Raw genomic sequence first — 21,508 nt, forward strand, 5'->3', positions numbered from 1 at the left:
TGTTATGGGTATGTTGAATATGTTACAAAGGTATATGTTATGCCTTTATATCAATGTATACTTCTTTAATTAGGATATATAAGATTTTCTACTCATGCTTCTTCTTCCACAATCCTTTTGTATGTGTGTTCCCTAATAATGTAAAAGAAAAACAGGACTATATCACTTGGAATGACCAAATATGTAATGAAAATGTTAAAGATATTATAAATTTTACTGCATAATATTCACAAAACTTTTTCTTAAAATATATATATTATGGGGACCTGAGGATTGAGAAAGGATACAACAAGCTATGACTATCATTATGAAAGCATTCTAAGCTCGAGGAGGGGATTCGCTCGAGAATAGGAGGAGAGGGGATAAAATACTTCCTGGAAGGCCAAATGGAGAGGATGGTGTTCAATAAGAGTCAAGGTAGATGAAGGAAGTTTCCAGTGAAAACTCACCTACTTCCTCCGCATTAAATGACTAGCAGCAGCTTTATCAGTTGCATTGATGAAGAAGTGACCTAAACAATAGAATTCACAGCTAAGTATCTCCGTCTACCACCTTCAATAGAAGTTTAAGAGACAAGTGTCCTAAGGAGAGTTTGGGGGATTGTAGATGGAGGGTTAGGATGCAATAAGTTGAGGAGTATATAAAGAAAGAGGACTTCCAGATGAAGGGATCCCCCCAAAAAATAAAAATAAAATAATAAAAGAGATTAGAACAAGAATAGTGATAGAGAGAAAGAGAGAGAGAGATAGAGAGAGAAGAGTGTACATCCCTGTGCAAGAACATCGCCTTCAGACGAGATTGTAAAGAGCCATTTATTTACTTAATCTTTGGCTTTCGTTCATTCCTTCTCTGTCTGAATCCTCGAGCTAAGCCCAACTTGTTTTATCCCATTCTCTTCAGAAATATCTATTGGTTTGAGCCTAACTGGATAGCACAAATTTCACTATTCTAAGTGAGTTTGGGCCGCCAGATTTTTGTGTCCTTACAATTGGCGTCATTTGTGGGAAAAAATGTTTTGTTGTGGGTTTGTTTTTGGTTAGCCATGGCTAACCTGGAGCAAAATAGGGAAGAATCTGTTGGTTCACAAAGGGAAAATTAGTTTGTTAATCTGGAGCGAAGGAGAGACAGACATCATACGCCAAGTGTTATGGTAGAGTCCTACCATACGAAGCGTACTGAGAGGAGTCACTCAAGGACAGGGAGCCATGTTATGCATGAGCAGGAAACTCAAAAACTAAAACTTGAGATAGATCACTTGCACAGGAAACTACGGCGAAGAGAGCGTGGTAGAAGGAGTCCATCACCCCCATCAAGTAATGGATTAGAGGAGAGTAAGAATAGCTCATATCGCCATAGGTCTAGAACCCCATCTAGTGAGTCATTCTCAACATCTTCACACCAGGATAAACTGAAAAATGGCAAGTTCAAGTGTGGGCAAGGGTCATCTCACAATAGCATGGGGTATGACGCAATGAGCAAGGCACTTTGTCAAATCTCAAAGTCACCCTTCGTTAGAAGAATCAACAAGGCCAGGCTTCCCCACTGGTTTTCACAACCAACGTTCACCATCTACAATGGAAGGTCTGATCCCATAGAACATGTGAGCCACTTCAATCAGAAGATGGCAGTCCATTCTGGCAATGAAGCCCTTATGTGCAAGGTATTCCTTTCCAGCGTCGAGCTTGTGGCTATGCGGTAGTTTGATGCTTTGGAAGAAGGGTCAATAAGGTCCTTTGAGGAGTTGACAAAGGCATTTGGTGCTAGATTTGTGACGTGCAGTAGGGTCCCTAAGCCTTTAGACTCTTTGTTGTCTATGGCGATGAGGGAAGGGGAGACCCTCAAGACCTATTCGGATAGATATTGGGAAACGTACAATGAAATAGATAGGGATTTCAAGGACGTGGCAGTAAGAACTTTTAAGGTAGGGACGGAGCATAAGCTAAGAGAGTCACTAACAATGAAGCTTGCCCTTAGTATGCGCTAGCTTATGGATCGCATTGATAAGTACAAACGAGTAAAGGAAGATCAGACCCAGGGAAAGGGCAAGGCGAAGGCTTTTCTTGAAAAAAGGGATTCTCGGGGAGGAGGATATCACAGTAACTAGCCGAGGAGATATTTCCCCAACCAAACATCGTCTGCGAGTGCTCAGGTGGTTAGTTTGTTGTTTAAAGAGCCTATCTATCAAATATTGGAAAAGATAAAAAAAAACGAAATGTATTTCAAATGGTCAAATAAAATGGGTGAGGACCCATCCAAAAGAAACCAGAGCCTTTACTGCCATTATCATCAGGAAAAATGACACATAACTGAAGATTGCAAGACTTTACGCGATCATCTGGGTCAACTGGTGAAGGCAGGGAAGTTGAGGCAGTTGCTGCACCAACCAGCTGGTCAATTTAGACAGCCCGAAACTGGGTATCAAAGGGATGGAGCTCCTTGGCCAACCCTGGGCATAATTAATGTCATTTTTGCTAAGCCCAGGGGTGATGCTAGAACCTGCTCGAGGGTTATGTCTGTGGTTTCGAGTCCTGACTTGGAAGACAGGAGCTAGACTTGCAAAAAGGCCAAAATGGTGGTTGTGCCCACTTTAAGTTTTTCAGAAGAAGATAAGGAAGGGACGTTCCAGCCACATGATGATGCCTTAGTGGTAACCATTCGGATTCGGGGGGTATGACGTAAGAAGGATCCTGGTAAACCAAGGAAGTGGAGTGGAGATTATGTACCTGGACTTGTATAAAGGGTTAAGTCTCAGGCACAAGGGCTTAGAGAAGTATGATTCACCACTGGTGGGCTTTGATGGGAGATTGGCAATTCCCCGCGGAATGATAAGGTTACCTGTACAAGCTGGGGACGAAGAGATGCAAGTTAACTTTATTGTAGTCGAAGCTTATTCCTCTTACACAGCCATCCTAGCTAGACCATGGCTTCATGCTATAGGAGTAGTTTCGTCAACCTTACATTTGAAAGTTAAGTACCCCACACAGGGGAAAGTAAAGGAATTAGTAGGAAGTCAAGCAATGGCTAGGCAGTGCCTGATAGCAACCATTACACAGCAACCCGCGAATCAAGCCATGGCAGAAGAGGAGCGAATCTCATAGCAATCAAAGGGTCTCGAAGTAGGACTTGGGATCGAGTCACAGGGGTTGCTGTCCGAGAAATTGGAAAAGTTTTTAATTGGTCAAGATGAGGAAAGATACTTTCAAGTAGGGTCTTAGTTGCCACCCTTTGAGAAAGTAACGTTGGTGAAGTTTATGGAAGATAATATGGATGTGTTTGCCTAAAGCACTTATGACGTGCCTGGAATTGATCCAGAGTTTATATGTTATCGGCGACATATAAACTTTGGATCAAAAGAGCATGCTGAGGCAGTAAAGGTTGAAGTGAATAAACTTCAGCAAGCATGGGTAATTAAGAAAATCTTTTACCCCGAATAGCTAGCCAATACCGTGGTAGTGAAGAAAAATGGGAATTCGCATGTATGCGTGGATTTCACGGATTTGAATAAAGTCTGCCTGAAGGATCCTTTCCCCGTTCCTCAAATTGACTAGTTAGTGGATGCAACAATTGGACATCCTCGGATGAGTTTCTTGGATGCTTTCCAAGGATATCATCAGATACCTTTAGCATTACCTAATCAGGAGAAAACTGCTTTCTGAACTCCCACTGTCAATTATCATTATCAGGTGAGATGCCTTTTGGCCTTAAAAATGCAGGGTCTACATGTCAAAGAACAGTGACACAGATGTTAGAGAAAACAGGTTAAGGAGCACTTGGCAAACTTGGGGGAAGTGTTTTCTGTGTTAAGGGAACATAAGTTGTGCTTGAATGCATCTCAATGTTCTTTCGAGGTTAGCTCGGGAAAGTTTCTAAGCTACATGATTACACAATGAGAAATTGAAGTCAATCCAGATCAAATTAAAGCCATTAACAACTAGCATCCTCCTCAGAATCCTAAAGAGGTACAAAAGTTAACAGGGATGGCAGCATCTCTGAATAGATTTATCTCTCGGTCAGTAGATAGGTGTTGTTCATTTTTCCAACTCCTCCACAAGTGGAAGGACTTTCAATGGACCGAGGAGTGTGTATTGGCTTTTAAGGAGCTTAAACAGTATTTGTCATGCCCTCATGTCCTCTCTAGGCCCAAGAAGGAAAAAATATTATATGCATACTTAGCGGTCACGGATTACGTAGTTAGTCTGGTTCTGGTCAAAAACGAGAGTGGAGTACAAAAACTCATTTACTATGTCAGTAAATCCTTGCATGAAGCTGAGACACGTTATTTACCCCTGGAGAAGGTGTTGTCAGCCATTGTACACACCACGAGGAAGCTTCCACATTATTTTCAAGCACATACCATGGTGGTGCTTACCCAGCTCCCCTTACAAGCTCTCCTATGAAAATCGGACTACACAGGTAGGATTGCTAAGTGAGGGACCATGCTGGGTGCCTATAATGTTAGGTACATGCCTCATACTGCCATAAAGGGACAAGTCTTGGCAGATTTTGTGGTAGAATTTACAGAAAGCATGGACGATGATAGGAAAGGAATAGTAGAGGCTATGATGGTCTCGGTTTCTGCTGTTGCCACATGGGAAGTGTACACAGATGGAGCAACTAATTGAAAAGGATCAGGAGTAGGAATCGTGTTGATAATCCCAGAGAAGCTAGTGATGGAGAAATCACTTCGTTTGGGTTTTCTAGCCACAAACAATGAAGCTGAGTATGAAGCTTTATTGGCTGGGATGGCAATGGTTAAAAAGTTAGGAGGAGAAGTTGTAAAAGTGTATTCAGATTCTCGATTGGTTGTTGGGCAAGCCAGTGGTGAGTTGGAAGCTAGGGATGAACGCATGCAGGGGTATCTTGTTAAGGTTAGACAAGCTCAATCCCGTTTCAAGAGCTTCACTTTAAGGCAAATCCCAAGGGGATAGAATTCTCATGCAGATTCTTTGGCTATGCTAGCAACCTCTTTGGGATCAAATCTGCCACAAGTCGTCATTGTTGAAGACATGGTCCATCCTAGTTTTATAGAAAAGCCCTTGGTCGGAGTGCATAGTATCTAGGTTGGATCAAGTTGGATAGACCCCCTGGTAATTTTCTTAAAGCAAGGACTGTTACTCGAGGATAAGGGCGAGGCAGAAATGATACACAGGAAGGCCTCACGTTACTAGTTGTCTAAAGGGCAAAAGTTGTATAAACGCTCTCATTCGAGGCCGTATCTACTGTGCGTACATCCCGAGGCAATGAAGCCCTTGTTAAAGGAATTGCACGAGGGGATTTATGGAAGCCATATAGGTGGGAGGTCTTTGTCCCATAAGGCCCTTACCTAAGGATATTGTTAGCCGAGCATGTAGAAAACCTCTCAGGATTATGTTAAGAAGTGCGAACAATGTCAGAGATATACCTCAAATATTCATCAACTGGGGAGGGGGGGTTCTGAACCCACTTTCCAATCCTTGGCCTTTCACTTAATGGGGCTTAAACATAGTGGGACCATTTCCTTGAGCCAGAAGAAACCGAAGATGGCTCCTCGTCAGAACAAGCTATTTTACTAAGTGGGTAGAGGCTGAACCTTTATCCAATATCAGAGATGTGGATGCTAAGAGGTTTATATGGAGAAATATCGTCACTAGGTTTAGAGTCCCACACACGCTGATCTCGAACAATGGGCTTCAATTTGATAGTAAGGTCTTCCAAAGATATTATGAGGAGTTGGGGATTAGGAATAGATATTCTACTCCTGCTTATCCACAAGGAAATGGGCAGGCTAAGGCTACTAATAAAGCTATAGTGTCTGGATTGAAGAAAATGTTGGAAGTTGCAAAGGAAAGGTGGGTGGATGAATTGCCCCATGTTCTATGGACTTAACGCACTACCCCCCAAAAATCAATTGAGGAGACTCCTTTTTCAATGACTTATGGGGCTGAAGTAGTAATTCCCCTTGAGTCAGGGTTCCCAACCCTAAGAACTGATCAGTTCAGTGTCAAGGAGAATTATCACTTGCTCTCAACCAGCTTGGAATTGGTTGAGGAGAGAAGAGAAGTGGCTGTAGTGAAAATGGCACATTACCAGCAGAGACTTAAATAGGGGTATGAAAAAAGAGTGAAGTTAAGACCACTAGCCCCGGGAGATTTAGTTCTAAGAAAGGTGGTTGGAACAGCCAGGAACCCGGCCTGGGGGAAGTTGGGCCCCAACTGGGAAGGTCCGTACAGAATAACATCAGTGGCGGGCATCGGGGCTTATTATTTGGAAGGCCTAGATGAAAATGTGATTCCACGACCTTCAAATGTAAACAATCTACGGCGTTATTACTATTAATGATATAAAGTTCTTTTTATTCATGTCTGGCTCATTTATGTCTCATTATTGTTGCAAGTTGTACTATAAGCACTTTGTGCAAAAGTTTCTAAGTGTTAAATAGAATATCGGTCTTGTTCGACTCCTTGGGTCACAAATCTTGGGTAAATTAACCTTTATACAAAAAGTTTCTAAGTGTTTGTTAAGAACCAAAGTTTCACATGAAAGCCCATTCCAAGAGAAATAAGGAAAGACCATGGGCCTTAACAAAAGAAGGCCCAATTCATGAAGTTAAGAAGGACCATGAAGGCCCAAAGTCCCAAAAAGAAGGAAAATATAAAGAAATAATAATAATAACAAAAGAGTGCCCAATTCATAAAGCTAAGAAGGACCATGAAGGCCCAAAGTCCCAAAAAGAAGGAAAAAAGAAAGAAATAATAATAAAAGAAGGCCCAATTCCATGAGAAGTAAGGAAAGACCATGGGCCTTAACAAAAGAAGGTCCAATTCATGAAGTTAAGAAGGACCATGAAGGTCCAAAGTCCCAAAAGAAGGAAAAAAGAAATAAATAATAATAACAAAAGAAGACCCAATTCATAAAGCTAAGAAGGACCTCTTGGTTGGAAGGCCCAATTCATAATAATAACCATATGCATGACACCTCCCCATAATTTCCTCTCAATTGTCATTTTCAACTAAAGCTATCATCCAGTACACTGAGCAGCCCAGCCATTTCTTTGACTTTCCAAGAAGGAATCTTTTATTTATAGCTAAAGTCAAATGCCCATTTTGAGTTATAATTGCCTAAATAAGCTAAACCTCTACCCAATGCACATTTTCAAGTTCTAGAGGACATGGTTTTACCCAACAGACTAGGGACGTCCTTGCTCGAGGTACCAAACCATGTCCACTATAAAAGGAATACTAACGCATAGTAGAAAGGAGGGGAGAAAAATGGGGATTCACAGGGAGATTTCAAAGGTTCAAAAAATATATTCTTAGAGCTTTAAAAGCCCAGCAAAGGAGGAGAAAGAAAAGAGGGACAAAACAAGAGAAAGCCAAGGAATGGGAATTCGTCCCATATCCTAGAGATTATTCAAAATATCACTTAACCTCCAAAGAAACATATGCCAAAACATGCATACATCAGATATCACTCTCTCCCATAAAATCCTCCTCACCTAACTATCTTGGAAGGCAATGCCCAAGCAAAGCCAGTTGGACTTAAGTTCCAAATTCCACAAGTCTTGTGCAAAAGCACTAAGTCTGTGAGAATTGGGGCTAAGATCCTCGTGGCTGACTCATCCTCATGAAATTCATCTACATATATGTATATGTATTAAATGTATAACCTAATCTAAGAAACTAACAATTATTTGAAGATATGTGTATTGTATAGTGTGTTCTTATGTAGGACCTATAGAGATAAAGGGAAAGGAAAAAACTCCATTGTATAATAAGCACGGAGAAAGATCGTATAGTTCAGAGAATCAGCATTCTGGGATTACAGGCCTAGTATGTCCAGGGTACCACGATAGTACTCCCGGGGTACCAAGTGAAGGAACTCTTTTAAATGTTTACACAATAAAAGATAAGCCTTAAATATTCTATTTCAATCTCTTTTTCATTATGAATATTATGAATAATTATTTTACTTATTTTGTAAGAGTAAAAGGTCATTTTATGACACTAAAACACTTATAATGGTATTTTGTTACTTAGGAGGAATCGCATTTTTGCCTTGAGGAGTTTTATGTGATTTACACACAACTTGGTTTGTAATCATCCCCATTTAGCTGCGGTGAACCAAGCCCAGTCCACCAAAATAACAAGTTAAGGGCCCAAGATCCTTGTTCCTACTTGGGCCTGGGTACTATCCAAAAAAGGACCTTCATAGTGTTAAACAAAACCTCAGTCTTGTTTAACTCCTCAAGTCACAAACCTTGGGTAAATTAACATTTATACAAAAATTCTCTAAATGTTAAACAGAACCTCGGTCTTGTTCGACTCCTCGAGTCACAAATCTTGGATAAATTAACCTTTATATAAAAGTTTCTAAGTGTTAAACAAAACCTCGGTCTTGTTTGACTCCTCGGGTCACAAACCTTGGGTAAATTAACCTTTATGTGAAAATTTCTAAGTGTTAAACAGAATCTCGGTCTTGTTCGACCCCTCGGGTCATAGACCTTGGATAAATTAACCCTTACGTGAAATTTTCTAAGTGTTGGATGAAATCATAAGTCTTGCCCACCTCCTCGAATCACAAGTTCTGGGCAGATTGGTCTTTTAACATCCTAAGTCCGAGATAAGGTAAGTCTCACTTGAAATTTTTACTAAGTGCCAGAATATCATTGCAAGTTACATTAAGTGTCAATCCAATAACTTTATTAAGAGTCATTCAAGATTGGATGGAATAGTGTTGGGAATAAATTAAGTTAAATATAGGTTAGCACTTTTCAGATAATATTAAAAAAGGAAATAATAGAAATTATACTTAGACAAATTATATTTGGATGAGTAAAAAGTTTCAAAGTGAATAAAAGGAGCAAAATCAGCCTCAACCTCTCCTTATATAAGGGTGAAAAATGAGCAGTAAAATTCCCACTCGTAAATATGGGTAAATGAGGACCGTAGGATCATCATCGCACCGCAGTACGTGGGGGGACAAGCAACCGCCTGACACAATAAATACGAGATTGTGGATACCGAAGCATCAGGAACGTGCTAAAGACAAATGAAGAGACGTTACCATGTGGGAACGCATCTTGCACATGCGAATTAGGGTTGCACAATTAAAACCTTACTTTTTATCTCAGGGCTAATAGCAAGGTTTTAGAGGGCTATTGTGGAGACTTGAGGACCGAGGAAGGATACAACAAGTTGTGACTATCATTATGAAAGTATTCTAAGCCCGTGGAGGGGATTCGCCCGAGGATAGGAGGAGAGGGGACAAAATACTTCTTGGAAGGTCAAATGGAGAGGATGGTGTTCAATGAGAGTCAAGGTAGGTGAAGGAAGTTTCCAATGAAAGCTCACCTACTGCCTCCACATTAAATGACTGGCAACAGCTATATTAGCTGTATTGATGAGGAAGTGACCTGAACAGTAGAATTCACAACTAAGCATCTCCTTCTACCACGTTCAACAGAAGTTTAAAGGGACAAGTGTCTCAAGGAGAGTCTGGGGGATTGTAGATGGAGGGCTAGGATGCAATAAGCTTGGGAGTATATAAAGAAAGAGGACTTCCAAATGAAGGGATCCCAAAAAAAATAAATAAATAAAAGATTAGAACAAGAATAGTGATAGAGAGAGAGAAGAGTATACATCCTTGTCCAAGAACATCGTCCTCGGGCGAGATTGTAAAGAGCCATTTATTTACTTAATCTTTAGCTTTCGTTCATTCCTTCTCTATCTAAATCCTCGGGCTAAGCCCAACTTGTTTTACCCCACTCTCTTCACAAATATCTATTGGTTTAGGCCTAGTTGGATAGCACAAATTTCACTATTCTAAGTGAGTTTGGGCAACCAGATTTTTGTGTCCTTACATATATATTCACAAAGCTAATGTGGTGTTGAATGTAATTTCTAGATTTCAATAACATAATAAATGAAGAGTGATATTAGGAATATTACAAATTTCATTACATACTAAGGTGTTTTTAGTCACAAAAATGTAATTAAAACATTTATTTATTGTGTTGTTAAAATGGGCACCAATTATATTCTTATCAATAGTAAACAAGAACAATCTGCATATCCTTCAAATCAATCATTCTCTTTCAAAAGTACACAGAGCTTTGGTTTTTCATGATGAACAATATTTGAGATGATGCTTTCCAATATTGTGCAGCATCTTCATGAATGTTGCAGTTGATAATATTTTAGTAAATAGATATACCAAAATGTCGCTTGATCATATTAGCATGACATCAATATCACCACTCTTTTAGAAATCATTTGTATAAATAACTTCAAAGAAACATGCTTAGTTTCATCATGATTGATATAACCGTTTTCTAATCTGTAAGACATAAGCAATATTATCTTCATATATTATTTTCAAGATATCTTTGATTGAGGATAATCCAAAATTTTCTCAGTTATTTTGAATTACCGATTTTACCAAATGCACTCCTAACTCACTTCATGAACTGCAAGAATCTCTAAGTGATTTTTAAAAAGTAGCAAATAATATTTACTTGGCTAGTTTCCACAAAACAATAGTGCTACCTCAAGTTAACATATATTTCATGCAATGTTGTATCTTGCTACTTGCTAGTATGTTGACCAAAAGGCCGTGTCAAATCATGTGTACGTAATTTACAAGAAAGATTATAGCACCAATTGCACCAAGATATGGTATTTCAGGACGAAAGATTTCTTCATTGTCTTCTTGAGGGTGAAGCTCTCTCTCTCTCTCTCCAAAAAAATCATTGGATGCTAATAGTTATTAAAACAATGAAAATCATTTCCAGTTTCATGAAACTTTGGGTAGTTGAGTTTTAATCAAAACATTTTTTATTTCTTAGTTTATTAATAGAGATTGAATTAAAGTAAATTATATTAATATATCTTTTGCGCACTTGCATCACATGGAAAAAAAAAAAAAAAAAAAAAAAAAAAAAAACATATCATATAACGTGTAAATAGTGCAAACATGTTATGTACAACCCAACTTGTATTATTATTTTAAAAAAAAAAAAAAAAAAAAAAAAAAAAAAAAAAAAAAAAAAACAATTGTCCTGTCAAAGCAATACGTGGAGTAACTCCTGAAATAAGATTGACTCATCAAGTTCCCATTGAAATAGGATCCGCACAAAGAAAAGCACTTGTCATTCCTTGGTTATTAGGGGCATCCCGAAAACGCCCACCCATCCCCCCACCCCCCCCCCCCCCCCTCCCCCAAAAAAAATGTGTAGATCCAATCGGAATAAAAAATTAGATTGTATTTCACAGCACAATCAAACTATTAAATTATTAATATAGCAAAAATATTTCTAATCGATTTTGAACATTAAAAAAATAATGAACATTTTAGATGCAAATACATTGACTTCTAAAGTAAGAATATAGATTAAGATAAGAATAAATTAATAAAAAATTTACAAGTCCGTTCTAATTGCCTTTTATCATTAGACCAAAGACTAATTAGTCTATTTTTTGTTTAGATGAAATTTAAACTTAGGTTTCTTATTCAATGCAAAGAGACTTACAAACTATGCCAATTAATAAAAGGTTGTCTACTTAACACAATTACAACTTATATGATGCAATCTACCTAAAAAAAACAACAAACTTAGTATGATATAATTTTATTATATAGTATAATAATATAATATATCAAGACATGATAGAGCATGGCAACCAACACTTGTTCTAACTTTAAATGAACCTCATGTTTTAATTCAAAACCCCATGAGTTCTATTAGTGTAATTGGTAAAGTCAAATAAGAGATTTGGTTTGAGTCATTCCTATACCATAAATCGATTGGTGTCTTAACTTAATGAAACTATCATAAAGTAAACATCATATGTTGAAATTTTTTTGTATTTATCCAAAAAATAATAATAATGTTCAAAACCCCATCCCAACCACAAACTGAGTAGGATAAATTATCGTCATCAAGTCAAAATATCAGTTAATTTTTGGTGTGAACAAGATTCGAACCCACATAGTTTCCACCATTAATCAACATATAGGCTATAGTATTTTTTTTTTCATTTTTATTTAGGCAAAAATCCAAAACTGACCATCTAACTTTTAACTTTTATTATTTCAATCCTCTAACTTTTAGTTTTGTCATTTCAGTCCTCTAAGTTTCAATTTTTGTCAATGTAGTATTCTGTTAGGTCTCAGTTACTGCTGCCATTAAGTTTGGCCATTTAAATAAAAAATAAAAAATAAAACTTTTGTAATTAAAAGAAAATAAATAAATAAAAACTTTAAAAAAAATTTTTTTAAAAAAAAGGAAGATCCTCTCTGTAAGGACGCGATTTGTAACGACCCGTAACAGTATTGGGTTCGCACGTAAAAAGGCCCAAACAATATGATTTGTAGAGCGTGGGTGTAAAGAACTGGGTTAACTTTTGTATAATAAAAAGATTCACTCTCACGTATATTGAAAGTCTAAAGTTGGCACAACGATCGTTTTTCTTTGGTAATCGGTACAGTTCTGTTTCCTCTCTTTTTGCTCTTTTTCTTTGTCTATGTTTTTCTTTCTTTTTCTTTCTGTTCCGATCCTCTCTTTGCATGTTCTTCTTTCAGTTTATATACCACCCTTTGCCTTCCATCCTCACCGCACACGTGTAGGTTGGGTTCGGAGGATTTCCTTCTGTCCCATCCAGCACCTCCTGGAACTTCCTATGGGCAGCTGTAAGACTGCTTCCTTACTGTTCCGGTATCACCTCCACATTAATGCGGTCAGAGAGTTGGTTGAGAAGTCATTAATGCGGAGGCAGCAGTGGTTACAGATATTTGTTTATCTTTTCCCTTTTACCCTTGGTCTGTGATCCTATCTGTATTGGTGACATAATTCTGAGGTCCGGCTGCCACAAGACCGCACCCTGTTCGTCCTCGGACGCACAGTGCCGAGGAGTATGGCGTCCTCAAATGAATACAGCACCTCACCCTCGTGATATTAACTACCACCCCCTTCAGTAATTACCTTATGACCGGACTTAGCCTCCTCGAATAGATATGCATCCTCGGATGGGCCACAGGCCCAACAATCCTGACCTTAATGGGCCTATTGATCGAATGGCTCTCTCTCTCTCTCTCTCTCTCTCTCTCTCTCTCTCTCTCTCTCTCTCTCTCTCTCTCTCTCTCTCTCTCTCTGTAGCATATTGGCTTGTGAAAGGGAAGATCGATGACCCTAAGTCTAAGTCAAAGTCAAAGCCACCGCCAACACCCTTACTACTACTCTCTCAGATCAACTCAGTACCTCTCTCTCTCAGATCAATTTCATTTCTCTCTCTTTGTTTGTCTCTTAATCTCTCTCTCTCTGTTCGTCTCTCAATCTCTCTCAATCATGGCAATGGTGGTCGATCAGTGGCTGTAACCCATGGCTAATGCTTACTGTTAGCTAGGTGGTCGATTGGCGAGGGTGTGGTGTTTGCCTTGGGGTTTGTTTGTGTGTTATAGGTTGATTTGTTAAAATATTGAGGTTTGGTGGTTGTCTGCTTTAAAGTATAATGCATATATGATGGTGGATTTAAGAGAGAGAGACTGATCTTGAGAGAGAGATCGAGATTGACTTTTTTCGTTTTCCGATTTTGATTTTAGGGGGAGGGGAACGGCGTCGTTCCCCTTACAATTTTTTTTTACATTTTTTATTTATTTTCTTTTAATTACGAAAATTATTTATTAAAAAAAAAAAAAAAAAAAAAAAAAAAAAGGCCAAACTTAACTGGAGGAGTAACTGATACTTAACAGAATACTACATTGACAAAAATAGAAACTTAGAAAACTAAAATGATAAAACTAAAAGTTAAGATTGAAATGACAAAAGTTAAAAGTTAGAAGGTCAGTTTTGGATTTTTGCCTTTTATTTATTTATAATCACATTGAGGCAGGCGATAGGTTGAAGATGTGTTGAGATTTAAGCATAGCACAAATATAAAAGAGTTGTTTCCTTTCTTTTTCTTTCAAAAAATTATCTTACATAGGTAAGGCAAGAATCTAATAATTCAATGAAATTGCATGCTCTTTTTCATAAATATAAAAAATAAAATAAAAAATCACAATTCAAATGCTCCATTCACTATCAAAATTTTTTCTTTTTTTCTTTTAACAGTTACATTTGCGATACGACAAAATCAAATATTTAGAAACAATTCTAAGTAAATAGGTCACATATATGTATCGGATACAAAACATTATCCAATAACAATTAATTCCTCAAGGATAAATTGCATTCACAAAACATATGTACACAAAAATTATATAAAGGGTCACCTATTGTGGTCAAAGTCAACAAAATAGATGAAGTTCTTCAAGAAGTAATTAGCACCAACTATCAAAACCAAGATCATCAATCTGAAGGTGATCCCCAAACAAGATCCTCTTCGGGAAAATCCTTTTGTACATCTGTAGGAGGAATGAAGCAATCGATGGAGAGACCAGGGACGTTGAATGCAAGATCATCAATGGTCCATGTCTCCTCCATCCGTGTGATCGCGGGGCCCGGCGGCTTCAAATTATCGCCAAATCGTGTGATGATCACGCTTGATTGGCCAGCGTGGCTTACCATCACACCCTCCACCGTCCGATAGTCATCGATTCTTGTTGACATTGTGGTTTCCCAGTATGTGGGGTGCGTACCAGGGGATTGAATCCTGGTTAAGTAAGAGTCCTCTAAGTGAACAAGTAGTCCACTTCTTTGGCTGAAGTAGCCAAATACAACATGCTTGATCATCTCTGCTGTGCTATCACTACGTTCAGCCAGGTCCGTTTGATCAGCAGACAATTTCAACACGAAACAATCGATGCCTGAGATTCGCTTCTCTCCCATGTACTGGGCTAGGGAAAATACAGCTGATATAGCCATAGGATCTAGTCCCTACATATGTATTTATAAAGTTTCCCTTAATCAATCACGACCCCCATATCTTATCCCAAACCAAATGTACGAAAAAATAAATGCATAGTACTAATCATTAATAGTAGAAACTAGAAAATTAATGGGGATGTGACCAATTTTCTCTTCATATTGAATAAGATATTCTACCTACACAAAAAAATAAAGTAATTTAAAGTAATTGATATATTAAGTTGATGATAACTATTAATGCAAAAAAGTTTCTAAAATAAATTATACAAAAACATTGATGATAATTATGGTGAAAGGACGTTGCCCACACAAATTATTTCAAGTCATTATTGCCCAAAAAATGGGTTTTGAATGATTCAAACATGTGTTTGGGAAACAAGACCCGATGTTTTGGCCGGTAGGGTGGTGTCTCAATCGATTTTTATTGAATAGGAACCACTGGGAACCTATATTTTTTTGATTTAGTGAAACTGAAATAACATCATTATTAATTTATTATCATTGTTAATCAGTATTTTATTATTATCGAAGGAGGGAAAACCTCTATCCTCAACAACTTAGTATTTTATTCGGCAAAAAAAAAAAAAAAAAAAAAATATTCACAATATTTTAGATCTGCCCTACATCCTTGACACAATCATATTAGGGAGAATAAGGTCTATGCACGAACCATTTAATATCATGCCCCTCCTTATGGCCAAAACAAAAACATTTAGGCCTTGTTTGAATTTTCCTGAACTAAGTTAACAAATGCTAATTTTGTCAACTCATAACCCAAAATCAGTAGAGCTCACGGGTAGCATGCTTGTTTGGATGAATTTCCAAACCATTAACTCAGTGATAATATCTCATAATTTTGATTGATGGGTGAGCAATTTTGGAAACACGGTGAGGTTGTTTTCAAGTTAAGAGTTTTGAGTTATCAGTGGCAGTTTTGTAAATTTCCAACAAACATGGGTCCCACAACAGTATCTCGTCCCATCACTGCAGGCTTTTGTGAGCAGCGGATATTTTTCCTCATTACTCTCCCAACCACCAGAGGAGTTGCGGAGAGAATGGAGAGAGAAGCTAATGAGATTTTGTGGGAAAGGCGTGAAGGGGAGAGAGGTATTACACGCGGGTAGTCTGTTGTCGTTGTAGTGCTTGTACAATGCAATCAATGCTATGTGAGACCCACTGAGTGACAGAAATGTGGGTTTTTGAATTTGAGATAATTATGAAAATCTTCTGCCAAACGAGCATGAGAGTGAGTTACGGGTTTTATTGAGTTAGAGTTGTGAGATATTGGGATATGAGTTTGAGTGAGGAGATTTGAGTTATGAGCGCGGGTAGTCTGTTGCTGTTGTAGTGCTTGTACAATGCAATCAATGCTATGTGAGACCCAGTGAGTGACAGAAATGTGGGTTTTTGAATTTGAGATAATTGTGAAAATCTTCAGCCAAACGAGCATGAGAGTGAATTATGGGTTTTATTAAGTTAGAGTTGTAAAATATTGGGATATGAGTTTGAGTGAGGAAATTTGAGTTATGACTATTGGGATATGAGTAAGTGACAAACCAAACAATTAATTTCCCTTCAAAAGTTTCAGCATTTCCACATATTTTTGATAATAGATTGAGATCAAGTGCACCTGATACAGTAGCTTTCAATGAATTAGATTAATTTTTTTTTTTTTTAAAACAACAACTTTTAATCTTAACTATTAGAAAAATTAAAAAATGAAAGCTAAAAAGTGAGAATAGTTTAAAAAAAAAATTGCGAATGGAGTAATTGCACCGTGTATAATATCCTAAATATTGCACCTACCGCACCCGATCATAAACCATATTCAAATTAAATCTATAACATCCTTTATATGATAATGACTCTAATAATCACCTCAAAACACCCACGAACTTAGGATTTAAACTTAGATTTATAATTTTCGATAACAAGAAATTTTGCCCCATAATCCAAGATATTTCCTCAATTTTTTTATTTTATTTTTTAATTTTGGAAGCAAGATATTTCCTCAATATTAAAATGAAATGATCACCACATACCCATCCTTAACTACTCTAAAAATATAAGTGTCCTCAGAGTATAAGATGAACAAGGGTAGAGATTCAAATATTTAAGAAGGAGCTTTACGCACATAAATTTATACTAAACTGTAGCATATTTCTATCTTAAAAAATGAAATGATTTTGGGTATGGTATCAACACGTCATGAAATAGGTGGCCACCAATGGCAATTATTTAAGTGGAAGACTATTGGGGAAAACTTAGGACCATATACGAGGAAGGACATACGAAAGTTAAAACACAAGCAACACCAAATTTCGGTCATAGGTTCCTTAGGACAAAATTTTCCAGCTTTACATTTCTTGCAAAAACAACCTTCCTCTTCTTCTATTTTTAGTCAAAAAAATATGTGAGTATTATCTAAGCCATAACCATTATAAGTATAACTAATAATAGTAAATTCCTTACTATATATGTACTTACCTGAAAAGCACGTCGGAGAGGACGAACACCTCCTTTGGCAGCATGAGCACCAAGCCATGGTGTATGGCGCCAAGCCACACTACCATCACTACCTGCTACAACCTTGTGAGAACCCACAACTAGCTCAATTAACCAGTTATTAGGGACCATCTGCCACATTACAAAGCACCCTTTTTGTGAAACTCCGGTTGCTCCTGCAGCTGAGCCAGCAGAGCCTAGATCATCCACCATGGCCATTGTCACTTTTCCGGTCGCAAAAATGTTCTTCACTGTCCCCTCTAGCTTCCGGCAGCCCGTCGCCGCCGCGAAGTGTTGTATGATATATTGAGCTGAGGAGGAGACCTGTTGTAGAACAAAAGCCCATCTCAATGAACATTAAGTTTTGGGTTTTTTTCTTTTGCTTTTGTAAAGTGTGCAATGCAACTTGGATAGTGCATATGAATTGATAAAGAATATTAGAGCCACACTAGCTGCCACAGACAGTTGGGGTTAGACCTTTTAACGATTCCAATTTTAGTGGGAGTCCCAACTCCCAACTCACTAGTGGCATATTAGTGGAAAAGTAACATGCTCAGCAACATAGGATACTTTGTTATTTAAAAAAAAAAAAAATTCTCTGCTTAGAATGTAAAAGAATATGCACCAGAAGTAGCAAATGGCATTAACAGTTAACACCGTCATATCTAGTGCTTTACCTCGTTGAGAAGTGAGTAAGAACAAGGAAAATGAGTGTGAAAAAGGGTTTACCTCGTTGAAGGGTTGTTTGGGGTGGACTGGAACAGGAAAGAGAGGACAACCCAGAACGCTTAAGAGGATCTTGAGGTCAGATTTCTTGTTGAAGACAAGGGAGAAGTGGGTCTTGATCCAATTCCGCCATGTCTGACCTCTGCCTTTACTGTTTGTGTTATCGTCTTCTGCGTTGATGGGTTCCTCTGATAGCGGTGCAAGCCGACCCATATCTCTCAAAGATTTTAGCTATTAATTTGGAAGACAGAGAGAGAGAGAGAGATGAAATTGCTGAGAGAAAGAGAGAGAGCTGGAAAGTGAGTGGAAGACAGGAGAGAGTCTGGAGTTTGTACCGGGCGAAAAAAGAAGAGAAAAAATAAATGTCTGTTGAAATGTCTTCCATTTGTGCACATGCAGCATGGGCGCGTGCAACGCATTTTGACCCCACGAATATTTTCTTACTTCTCCATCACAATGAAAGATTAGTTGAAAAAAGAATGAGTTATTAGTTGATTCAGTTGGCGAACTCTGCAGACCAGTTTGCGTAAATGAGCTAACTTTGTTTGAGAAATATTATAGACAAAAAAATATTTAGTAAAAAAGATGGTGTCGTATATACCATATAGAAATTTTATTTTAATCTAATTTAAATATATATATATATGTAAAATTCTTCCTTAAAAACTTATACTTTAGTCCTTGTCTTCCCATTCTATAAGAACTTTATATTTATTGAATAACTTTGTAAAGTAACTATCACACTAAAAGAATGTTGCAAATTATTAATAGTACATAAAAATGTAACAATATTAATAATAGACAATAGATCCAAATGAAAATCAATAAAAACTTATTAAATATATAAAAAATGTTGTGAAATCTTGTATGTTTGTAACAATGTTTATTTAGTTTTGACGAGAATGTGAAAATGATTCAAAATTAGTGAACTTGTATGGTGACATATATACATTAAATAGCGTTTGCTTTGTACTAAATCTCGTTAGCTCATTCTCAAAAAAATATCTCATTACCAAACTTTAAAAGGACAATGACAATTAAAATCAAATTAATAATTAAAAAAAAGGTGAGATATAAAGGGAATCCAAATATGATGAGGCAGTAGGCCACCTTTTACAACTTTCGGAAGCTTGGTGCGGGGGCATGAGGTGGTCAGTGGTCACGTTAATTCTGGATATCGATCTGCGTTTTCTTTTACTTTATTTTTATTTTTACTTTTTGCTATTCCTATTAAAGAAAAAAAAGTTGAACTTTACGAGGTCTTTTGCAAATCACTACTTTATTACTAAAGCCATTAACTAAAGCCTAAAGGTCGCATAATAATAATGGTGGGAAGTTAGCGAAGTTACTAGGTTAACAGTCTTTTGCCAGTAACCCGGAAAGCTAATCTATACTTTAGTTGGAAATGGTCAGTCAGATGCACTCTACACTAGTTACCCCGACTTTTGTTAACATGACATCCAACCATCCACGTGCATCACTTTTTGTCTAGATAAAAAATAAATAAATAAAGAAGCTCATAGGGAAAAATAGCTAGGTCAAATGAGTACAACCAAATGGAGTATTAATGTTAAAAATTATTTATTTATCTTTTTTTTTAAATACAAATCAAACTCAAGTTTTGATAACATGTTAAATATATTAAACATATTAGCAACATAGTGTATTATACAATATTGTGTGACTGTAGGACGATCTAAGCTAGAGGAATCTAAAGTGATGCGTGAGATTGTCCTTTGGCAACGAGTGTCGACGCGTGCCTAGGCAAGAAGCCAGCGGATTTCTTGGTTTTGCTCGTAGGTCTATGTTGTTGGTTTATTCATGCAAAGGCTCATTTTGTACAAATCTTAAAGGGGAGGCACAGATTACTTTGGCTATGATCTGAGACATAGTGGCAAGACAGCGACAATGATCCATGGGAGCTGTGTGATGCCATGGAGTTCAAATCTAAAGACAAGCAGGTGTGATGCCATGGAGTTCAAATCTAAAGACAAGCAGGGGCACTTTGGATCTATGTTGTGCACATGGGAAACTTGTTTGCTGTGTTAGAGATAGTTGTTTGATACCAAAAACGAAGTTTGGTTCTAATACCATGTTAAATATATTAGACATATTAGCTCAATAAAGTTAATAAACTTGAGTGTAATTGACATATATATTAGACATAGTAGCCCAACAAAGTATTAACATGGTTTATTTTATTTTTAAATAAGCTCAAACTTGTTCACAAATTACTTGATTAACTAATTTTTTTATTAAATATAATAAAAACTACGACTAAAAATTTGTATTCAATCACAAATATGTGTGTGTAACGAATGAATAAATAAATTGTAGTTGAAATTATAATATATATTTGAATTATTTAGATAGAATTATTTGTTTGTATAAACTAATAAAAAGCTTAAAAATTATATTATTGCAAAATGGAAATTTTATATTATTAATAAATCATCAATACTGATTTGATCTATGAGGAGCTTATTTACTAACTTACACAATCTAATATCAAGTTTACATAAGTATATTTGTATATATGTATACATATAAATATGTAATATTATATACAATTAAATTGAGCCTCATACTCATGTCATTGTTTACTAATGCACTATTATATATTTATATATGAGTTTAGCTTGTTTGTTGAATAAATGAACACAAAAAAGTTTTTTTTTTCAAACCTAAGTCTAAGTTGTTTATAAACGATTTGGTTTATTTAAATCCGTGTAATAGAATCTATTTTTTTAAGATTAAATGGGTTAAAAAATTAAGAGTGTATAGGAATTAAGTAATATCAAGGACACAACATTTTTAACAATTTTTTTCACAACTTATTAATTAAGTTGATAAATTATAATAATTTGAGCAATATTACTTTTATATAAATTCAAAAAAAATCACATCATCATCGGTTGTCAAAAAAATTTATTGACTTTTTGTGTTTCAGGCTCATTGTTATATATTTACATTCGTTTTCTATTCCCAATAATCTATAATCTTGCAAATTCGAACTATTATATATGATTAATTTTATGTGCAATTAATTTGTGTGGAGTTCACACTAATCATAAACCTATCAATACTAAATATAATCTTAAAAGAACCAAATCAAATCCAAACCTGTATTAAACATTATCGAATATTCTCTACTCTTTTTTTCCCCTAGCAAAACTCATTTCTTACTAGCAAGAAGAACATAAAAAAACATGGGGACCCAAAGTGTACCGTGTACGGACGGGTACAATAATTTTTATTTACAAAAGACCTAGAACTTATAAATTCTAATGAAAAGCTTAAAAATTATATATAATTTTTATTACAAAATGGAAATTTTATATTATTAATAAATTATCAATGCTGATTTGGTCTATGAGGAGCTTATTTACAAACTTACACAATCTAATATCAAGTTTACATAAGTATATTTGTATA

At 36.5% G+C, this 21,508-nt stretch overlaps 2 protein-coding genes across 2 annotated transcripts; one reads left to right on the top strand and one right to left on the bottom strand.

Moving 5' to 3' along the window:
• The first annotated feature begins 2,717 nt into the window (after positions 1–2,717).
• LOC115951795 lies at positions 2,718–3,098 on the top strand. Its single transcript, XM_031068940.1, has one exon. It carries the CDS (start codon positions 2,718–2,720, stop codon positions 3,096–3,098), a length of 381 nt encoding a protein of 126 aa, XP_030924800.1.
• Positions 3,099–14,061: 10,963 nt separating this feature from the next.
• On the bottom strand, positions 14,062–18,417 carry LOC115953998. Its single transcript, XM_031071849.1, has 3 exons — positions 18,077–18,417; positions 17,330–17,671; positions 14,062–14,851 (listed from the first exon to the last, which is right to left on the bottom strand). Exons 1-3 carry the CDS (start codon positions 18,284–18,286, stop codon positions 14,324–14,326), a joined length of 1,080 nt encoding a protein of 359 aa, XP_030927709.1. The 5' UTR covers positions 18,287–18,417; the 3' UTR covers positions 14,062–14,323.
• Between the last annotated feature and the right edge of the window lie 3,091 nt (positions 18,418–21,508).

The sequence above is a fragment of the Quercus lobata genome, chromosome 7, assembly GCF_001633185.2.
Source record: "Quercus lobata isolate SW786 chromosome 7, ValleyOak3.0 Primary Assembly, whole genome shotgun sequence".
In the NCBI taxonomy this organism is placed as follows: Eukaryota; Viridiplantae; Streptophyta; class Magnoliopsida; order Fagales; family Fagaceae; genus Quercus; species Quercus lobata.